The 9,158-nt window shown below is 31.1% G+C and overlaps 2 protein-coding genes and 1 long non-coding RNA gene across 4 annotated transcripts in view; all 3 read right to left on the bottom strand.

Moving 5' to 3' along the window:
* Positions 1-196: 196 nt before the first annotated feature.
* The window catches only part of LOC105322468 (protein draper), a 41,508-nt gene continuing 32,546 nt past the window's right edge, over positions 197-9,158 (bottom strand). Inside the window, exons 5-7 of one of the 2 annotated variants that reach the window (XM_066079433.1) lie at positions 1,396-1,573; positions 1,203-1,234; positions 197-1,051 (exon numbers count right to left, since the gene is read on the bottom strand). In XM_066079433.1, the coding sequence (XP_065935505.1) occupies positions 621-1,051; positions 1,203-1,234; positions 1,396-1,573 (641 nt within the window). In that variant the 3' untranslated portion in view covers positions 197-620. The remainder of the gene's footprint in view (positions 1,052-1,202; positions 1,235-1,395; positions 1,574-9,158) is intronic. The other variant, XM_066079432.1, reaches the window with a different exon arrangement.
* Positions 3,144-4,529, bottom strand: LOC117681505 (uncharacterized). Its single transcript, XR_010711567.1, has 3 exons — positions 4,109-4,529; positions 3,466-3,515; positions 3,144-3,278 (listed from the first exon to the last, which is right to left on the bottom strand). It is a non-coding gene; the product is annotated as an uncharacterized lncRNA (long non-coding RNA).
* Positions 5,022-6,834, bottom strand: LOC117681504 (uncharacterized). The gene is made up of 5 exons (XM_034446353.2): positions 6,789-6,834; positions 6,504-6,662; positions 5,989-6,160; positions 5,796-5,827; positions 5,022-5,528 (listed from the first exon to the last, which is right to left on the bottom strand). The coding sequence occupies exons 3-5, from the start codon at positions 6,054-6,056 to the stop codon at positions 5,140-5,142; spliced, it is 489 nt and encodes a 162-aa protein (XP_034302244.2). The 5' UTR covers positions 6,057-6,160; positions 6,504-6,662; positions 6,789-6,834; the 3' UTR covers positions 5,022-5,139.

Below are 9,158 nucleotides of genomic sequence, written 5' to 3'. Positions count from 1 at the left end.
GCTGGTTATGTGAATGTAAAGCATTAGCGACCTAATTTGACAGCTCTGCTCGTATGCTCCCCAGGGGAGTTGAGGATGCTATGGATTGTACAGGAATATGTAGAAGTCGTGCGACGCAATTTTTTATTTATTTTTTTGCGTGCAAGACTATAAACCAATACCTTTACATTTAGATTAACGTAAGTATATTACCGGGTATTATAAAAAAAAATTATCCATACAATATGTCCCAATTGATGATCAATTCATTGAGCTACAAGTACATTTTTATGTGTTGACAATAAATACTCTGGTTCTCATAAAACAAACGACCTTGCTTGCAAAAACCCAACAAAAACAAGAGTTTTCAATCACCACAATATTTCCAGAACCTGCTGAAATAATTTTTTAATTGTACACGAATTAGAATATTAATAAAAATGAAGTTGTTCACTTCCGTTTGAATTTCAGATATCAATTTGATAATGCAAATCTTCCTGTTTTCCCGACAATTTTTTTAACCTAATAAACTTTAAGCCATGTATATGTATTTCATCTTTAATCTGTCAATGTTATATAATATTTTGGCAGAATAAAACCGTCCTATTTCCCCAAAAAACCAATGGACACGTAGATACTAACTAAAGTTTCGTACTATGATACGATCCTTTTTCCCCATCGAGTTTGGATTGCATAATATCCGGATTAGACGAGCGACAAGGTGCCTTATCGCCTTCCTCCTCTTTGAACAGATTCAATAGGCACTCTGGCTCTATATCGAAGTCAAACTCTCTTTTTTCATTTCCACAACCACTGAACTTAGAACGAGGTGGTAGCATGACTGAATTACAGTCCTCGTCATAGTCATTTATTGTCGATGGGAAATTCCTGAGGGAGAGAATATTGTAGCTGACTGTGTTGGACTGGTCCGACTGGTCGTACATGTTGTTATCAAGTATCGGTGGGAGAGTGCTGCTTGGAGCGACAAAGGAGTCAGTGTAATCGTACACAGAGTATATGTTTGAATCCCCAGCTGTAGACTCGTTGGATTGCCAAAGATTTTGAAGTTTTCCTTCAAAATAATAAATATGGATATAACATCTTACTTTATAATATAACAAACAAACAAATAAACGTTATATTTCGATTCTCTTTGCATGCGCCATTTTGTAGCTGTATAACTAGTATTTTGTTACTGTCATCGTCTATATATAAATACTTACGATATTCACGCTTGTAAAACCGTTTGCTGGCGCTAGAATTTAAAAAAAAAACCATATTTAAATTAAACCAATTCAGATATAGGTAACAAAAACAACAAATATATTCTAAAACAATAATAATTCGTTTAGCTATAAGAAACAGCATGAATAACAATGATTGTAACTTTGTAAAAACGCTATATATAGAGTGTACCTGATGAGAATACAGGCACATATCGTGCTGAAGACGATGACGGTCATAATGGACACAATCAGAGACGTGGTGAGGCTCTCTAGGGGAGTAACCCCGGACCCCGTGTGTGTATTTTGTTGGTTGGCAGTATTTGAAGAAGAAGAAAGGGTATTTCCAGACGAATGTGTCGACTCTGTTGCTGAAGAAAAGATGAAGTCATTGTAATCCTATGTAAACTAATACAATAATGATATCAATCGAAAAATTATTAGTACGTTAATCTGTCGAATCTAAAAGCTTCTCTATTTGTTATTTGCTTTTGATAGTTGGAATTTTTCATCTTCGCTTGATTGTAAACGGTTCATTATTTGAATATATTATACACTAGCTGTGTATACTCAAGCCTTTTCTTGATACAACTTACATACATGTAGCATATGGTCATACATGTAGTTATGTTATAGAGAATAGACCATACAAGCAACCTCCAAACGCTTGAAGACAGACTGAATTGATGGTACATTGTATATTATCCACGTAATTATTATAGATTAAATATCTTTATCAATACTTTTAACATTTTCAAACATAAAGATTCATATACCCAGAAACCACTATATATCCTATTAGTTTCAGTCTCACGGACTGACCGCTCTAAAACCTTGCCTTTAAAATTTGTTTTCAATTGTATGCGAATGACACAGCACTATTAACTGAAACCTCAAAAAGAATAGCAAATTTGGATCAATTAAGTCATAGTTTTAACAAAGAATGGTCACGTTCTGCCAATTAAGGTAGAAAAATGTAACATTTAGTTTACAGCCTAGAACAGCTTAGACCAAGAGAAAGTAAACTTTACTTCCTTTTTTTTTTTTGTTATGGTAGTAAACAAAATTAAATTCTGTTCATTAGCAAATCGTTCTCTGAATAATCATCCCGGGAGAAATTAAAAGCAGAATAATTTGAAAACTAACTTAATAAGTTAATTATGTAAAATTTAATTGAATATGATTTTTTAAATTCAAAAAATTTCTTTAGGGGGGATTTTTAGACCATAACCAATGTTTTAGAAACTGTTGACCCATTCGTCACATTAATTATATTTATTAATGATAATGCATACGATCTCAAATAGCTAAATTATGAATTTCTCCAATGACGTTGGTTAAAAAACCTGTTAGAAATCATTTATATTACATGTAACTTCACCTTTAACAAAAGGCTTTTTTTAAATCTGAATTCTAGCAATGGTAGATCTCGAGTGAATGTATCATACTTTGATTGTTTTAAAACTTTTAAAGTGAAAATAAGCCGTTTCAAATTGAAATTTTCATATTTAAGGCGTTAGAGGCATGTTTTAAACTAGAAGTTACAAAATTCAACTCTTTGACAAAGTAAATAAAAAACCAGCTAATTTTTGAACTATAAAAAATTTACACTTGTTCAATTTATGACCTGCATAACTGCAAGTTATATTTTTATGAGTTGTGCACCCCATAAAAAAACAAACAAAATCAAAAACAAATAAAAAAAACCCCACAAAACAAAATAAAAATAAACAAACGAACACTTTTACATAATTATGATTTGAACTGAAATTGCCACGGGGAAAAGCCATTCATATATCACTCAAAAGTACCCTAAGACGTTGATGCTCCCTCTGGTATTCTCAGCATGTTTCACGCGTTTTATTTTATTTTTTTCTTCGACGACGTAATGATTATACTGGTATTTACTATATTTACCTGTTGTTGTATTTATATTCCTACTGTTGTTGGTACAACCTACTACTGGATCACAGAATAGTTCATTAGAACAATCACAAACATGGTAACATCCCTGACCGTATGTACCATAGGGACACGGTTCTGAACAGTTACAGCCGTAACTACCAGACTCACAGGCTGTAATTAACAATACCCAGTTACATGTAAACAACTAAACATTGTGTTGTGTATATTATCAAAGTTCCCAACATATACAGTATTTTTCTCATTATACAATTTATTTAAATCAAAGTTCTATACTGTTTATAAATGGTTAATTGTTATTAATGCTAAATAACGATCTTCATGCTAAGAGTATGCTCACGTTCACATCTTTGAGGTCCTATTCTGAAGTTGGCTTGACATGAGTGCGGCCTAGGCAACAACAATGTAGGAATTAATTATTTAGTTAATGCAAATGCTATCTTTCAGTCTGTTTTAAAGAAACAATGATGAATTAAGTCAGTGTATACATAACATAAATATATATTTATTAGGTATATACCAGATTATTGTACTGATCATGTGTAAATTATTTTGATTAAAATGTTCCTTTGTTGCATAATAATTCATTAACAGTCCATTTAAAATATTGTTTTAGTTGTAAAAACTATTTTTGGGGGGGGGGGGGGCTGGTTAGACTCCAAAATCAAAACCAAGATTTCTGACCAAGGATATATGACTATAAGTATATGACTCCCCACCTAAAAACTTTAAACAAACAACCCCTATAAAAGTTTTATCTTAATATTTTAATTACTTGTGTAAGCGGGCTCAGGAGGGGGTGTTAATATAGTAACCATCATTTGTTTGTATGAAACTTCAAAATGAGTGGGAAGAAGAAATTGATACTTTATTTTAGGTTCATTAGAAATAAACATATAAAGCATGAATTTATAGTAATTATTGATTTCATCGGCACATCGGTGTTTGATGCATTATAACCATATACAATTAGATTTACTTACCAATCGTTTACATGACATCCTCCATTGATATTACTTACATATAGTGAAAGAACAGCTAGTATTCTAAATCGAACAATCATATTCTAGTAACAATAAAAGTTAACCAAGGTGAACTCATATCTTGAGATAAGTATGAAATCTTTTAAGTCCCAATAGTAATATTCACTTCATATCGACTGCTTAATAACAGCTGATCATGATTAAAATTTCTGCGAATTGCCGGTGACCGGCGTAATTTATTCCGGAATTTCCTTCTTCATATGTGACGGTGTTAAAAATAGCATAAAATAAATGCAGTTGATTATAAATCATGCATCTACATACATGTATTGTATTTTTTAGAATCGTAATATAAACGGGACATGGTGCACGTAACAACCATCTATACCATCCATAATCTTTATGCTATTTCATTTGAGACTTGTGTATGAGAGTTGCTAAACTGCAATACAGGACGAGGATAACATTTTAATAATGAAAAATTTAAAAAGAGAGGAAACACACACAGTAATTGGTTTTTAGCAAAATAAAAAAACACCACAAATTGATTGAAGAATGTTTAATTTGCTTTTGTAAGGCATTTTCGTGTTCACTTAGACTGCATTGTTTCCACAGAATTAGATTGTTGAATTATAGTATAGAAAAATATCCATTAAATCTTTACTCTCACATGGATTTATACTAAATGATCTAATGTAATATGTGGTGTTGCATCAAACCATTTGACTGCTAATGTTAGAAATATCAACGCAAAACAGCTTGAGACAATCCATAAACATGACACGGAAATTTTGATAAATTGAAAAAAAAACCATTGAAGTGGCTAACAATGCTCAATAACCAATAGCATTTAATTTTAAAATTAAAATACTAACTTTAGTTAACTTTTCAATTCAGAATATTGTTTTGTGTGTGTGTGTGTGTGTGTGTGTGTGTGTGTGTCTGTGAGAGAGAGAGAGAGAGAGAGAGAGAGAGAGATTGTCGACATTTATTTTATTAATGTATCATAATTATTTTGAAAACATCAAAATCTAAAGTTTTGTTTCACTGATGAACTCAGATTGCACATTATCCAGATTTGATAAGTGACAAGGTGATACATCCTTTTCCTCCTCTTTGAAGAGATTCAAAAGGCACTCTGGCTCTAACTCAAAGTCCACCTCCTTGTTTGCATAGTTAATAGGCGAACATTTATAATCTGGCTTTGAACGCGGTGGTATGATATCAGAATAACAATCTGATTCATAGATATTTACTTTCGATGACTGATTCCTCAGGACGAGAATATCGTAACTCGCTCTGCTGGACTGGTCATAGATGTTAGTTTCAGTATTCAGAGGATCAGCGAATTCGTAGTCAAAATATATGTTCGTGTCTTCAGCTCTAGATGCGCTGGATTGCAACTGATTTAACATTTTACCTAAATGTAAGATAAAAGTACGTTTAAACAAAAGTCAGTAGGAAAAAATAGGTACTAATAAGATATTTTTAAGACAGAATACTTGTAAGTTTGTTAAATCTCTTTTGATAAGTTTGTTAAATTCATTTGATGATGTAAAAATGAATTCTTATGCATGAAACAGCACCGGTTAAAAATAATTACGAAGATTCTACTTACAACTTGCAATTTCACTTCTGTGTGGGTTTTTTACAAGATGTAATAAAATAATTATTACGTTTTACTTACTATATTTACGCTTGTAGTAGCATTTGCTTACTCTGAAACAAACACAAAATCATGATGGATTTGTAGTTAGATTGCATGAAAGATATCTTAGCAAAAGTTGTATTTTCATCTAAAAAAAGGATGAATATTTTGAAGAATAACAACTTGTCATTGTACGAAGAAAAACATTTCAAGATTTGCATTCACAACCTACCTGATTAAAATACAAACAAACATTGTACAAAAGACAATGACAATAACAGATGAAACAACCAGGGACATTGTTAAGTTCTTTAGAGGATTTCCACCCAATATTTGTTGTTGTGAAGTCGCATATACATCTTCCTTATATTGAGAAACAGAAGAAAAATCAACTGAGGGTCTGTCTGTTGAAATAAAGTCATACAACAGTATCTTATTAGCTATTTAATGTTAAAATGTTTAGTCTTTCTTTCTGACTGTTAAATTTAAAGTCTGTTCGTATGTACTAATTTTGATAGCTTAGTATATCTATTGTATATCCAGAATTTGGAAACAATGTTGTTTGACCAATGAAATATGTGAAATTTACTTTATATTTAATGATGAATTATATGATATTATGTAGCGACCGTTATGTATTAAAACAAATAGTAATTAAAATTGAATGAACTGTAGGTGAAAAAAAATAATCGAATCTTTTTGACAATAAAGTTGCAATTTTCTGGAGTGACAATGATGTTTATTTACCTGTAGGCTCTGTTAAAACACTACTCTTCTTTGTACAACCCGTCACGTGATTACAGAATTCGTCATCAGAGCACTTACAAACGTGGTAACACCCCTGTCCATATGTATTATCTGGACAATATTTTGAACAATTACAACCGTAACGACCTGACTCGCATGCTGAAATAAAAATAGATGTTTAGATATCCATGCATAGGTTGTGGAAATCAATTCAAACATTTTTTTAAAAATTATTTATTTGCACGTATGATAATATTTAATAAGGTTTATGTAAGCATTGCTTACGTTCACAGCTCTGAGCCCCTATTATAAAGTCGGGTTGGCACGAATGTGGCCAAAGTAACAATAGAAATGGTACACCAATGTATTATGGATTATTAATATTATTAGTTTACGAAAACGTGAATATAATTTGAAATATTTTCTGTTTTTTCTCTGTGTATCTTTCTTTCTCCCTCTGGGTATGTCTGTATGAGTATATATAGGTATGTAAATGGTTTCATTTTAATTAATTTCTTCCTTACAGTAAGATGAAAGTATTATTCCTGGTAAGCTCTGCTCTTCATTTTAGCAGTTTATTACAAAAAGTACATATTAATTCGTACAAATTGTAAATAAAATGCCTAAAACATACAGCTGAATCCGTTAAATCAAAAATATTTAAAACGTAAGTCAAACCACAGAAATGAATTTTTATTTAAACAGTATATATTAGAATAGGAACAGAAATCTCCAAGATTTATAAGTTAAGTTTTCATGGAAAAGACGTACGTTTTCTATTCCTTTGACATAATTATTGATGGAATGTTAGATGCGAAATAAAACCAAGGAAGATCTTTCATTTCTATTTGATAGATTACCATAAATGATTTATTTTAAGAGAATAGTTTTTAGTAGATCTAACGTTTAATTTATAAAATTGATATAAATAATGACCACCTAGCCTCCTTAACTGTTCCATGCGTTATCATTGTGTATTTATAAGAGTACTGACCAGTCGTTCACATGGCATCCCCCATCATTGCTAAGCACAGGTACTAGAAATACAGTCAAAACACAACCGTAGATCATCATATCTTACAAACAGTAAGATCCTGTGTAACTAATAGGCAATTCTTTGGATTTTTTATGGTCCAATGTTCCTATTAACCTGAAATATTTTTAATTAAATGTAAAAATGTTTAATTGATCGGTGAAACTCGATCCGCGTACAAAATTGACTTCGACCGGAACTTCCCTTTTCCATCATAATTTAAACAAAAGTCAAATGAAAATAGCAATATTTTCAATTAACTACATTATTACTTGTAAAACACTCGGAGATATGATCGATAGTTGGTTCTATTGTTAATTTAACGATAAAAGGGAACAATTAATTCAGACATTCAAAACATATTAAAGTGCTCATCTTAAAAAACTAAGATTATGGCTTATGTACGCAGTTACTCTAATTAGTCCAAGATACATTAAATTAAAAGAATATTGGTTTTTTTTTAAGTAGAATTAGGATTTTTAACCGGTTTTTCCAAAGAAAAATCGAGTCATTGAAGTGCTGAAAATGGAGGGTGGGCGGCTGACAAAAGGGTACCCCTATTGTACGGATTACTCCTACAGTTTTCAAGATGCTTATTACTTTGATTTTGATTTCTGATAATTTAGGAAAAAATACCAGCTGTTGAACGTAGTCATTTTCTCGCAGAATATTGCATACATGGTTCCCCCTATTGTACGGATAACTCCACCTACAGTTTTCAAGATATGAAGTTGTTCTTGATTTCCCATATGATTCGATCAGATAGGCATTTTCTTTTAGCTAAGGTACTTACAAAAAGTATGTACAATTACTTACTTTTTACGGTAAGTTAATTAATTTGTTCAAAGAAAGATGTAAATATAAACAATAAAATGCTTTCTTTGATGATTCATGTGGGTTATAAAGGTAGCGATCAATACAAAAACATTATGTAATCCGCTATATAACGCGGGGTATATATGTTTCTTCTGCAATGTCACCAACTTTATATCCTGCATGAATCACCGAAGAACGCATTTAATTGTTTAAATAATACAATTCCTTGACATTGTTGGCGTTCAAAGTTAGGAAACACCCAACAACTTCAATATATTTTAACAAGTATTTGAAATTTGGATTACCAAGATCATCACAACTCATTTAAGCATTGAATCATCATTTAATCATCATTTATTTTCAAGATATAGACTCATAACATATTGAGTTTAATAAAAATCTTTATTTAAACTTTGAGTGCCCTGTCTGCTTTATGGTGCTTAAATTGAAGTAGCTTCGAATTCCACACACTTTGCATGCAAAAATATTTGGAATGTAATTACATTACATGTGTGTGAAAAACGATATAAGTAGATATTTTAATATTCTCTAGTTAAAAAGTCTGCCATTTTTTCAATCACATAATATTGGTAGTCAAGGCATTGCATCAATGACCAAAACGTTTTGACAAACATAGATTGAGAATACTCATAATTACATTATGACTAGATTACACTGAATTATTAGGCTTAAGAAAAAAATTATAAAGTTTTATGCTAACTCATTAAAATTTTTATTTTTTTGCTTGCCTTATAAATAAAACAAATATATGAACCATTTAAATTTAACCAAAAATGTATGAGTAA

This window comes from Magallana gigas, chromosome 3, assembly GCF_963853765.1.
Source record: "Magallana gigas chromosome 3, xbMagGiga1.1, whole genome shotgun sequence".
Classification (NCBI taxonomy): Eukaryota; Metazoa; Mollusca; class Bivalvia; order Ostreida; family Ostreidae; genus Magallana; species Magallana gigas.
This window is presented reverse-complemented; position numbering and strand designations above follow the sequence as displayed.

What these genes read in the sequence shown, in the direction of transcription:
- LOC117681504 (XM_034446353.2), bottom strand. Translation starts at nt 6,056, where the DNA reads ATGTCCCTGGTTGTTTCATCTGTTATTGTCATTGTCTTTTGTACAATG. An exon ending in TTTGTTTGTATTTTAATCAG is followed by an intron (nt 5,828 to 5,988) that starts GTAGGTTGTGAA and finishes TGTTTGTTTCAG; the next exon opens with AGTAAGCAAATGCTACTACA. An exon ending in CTACTACAAGCGTAAATATA is followed by an intron (nt 5,529 to 5,795) that starts GTAAGTAAAACG and finishes TCTTACATTTAG; the next exon opens with GTAAAATGTTAAATCAGTTG.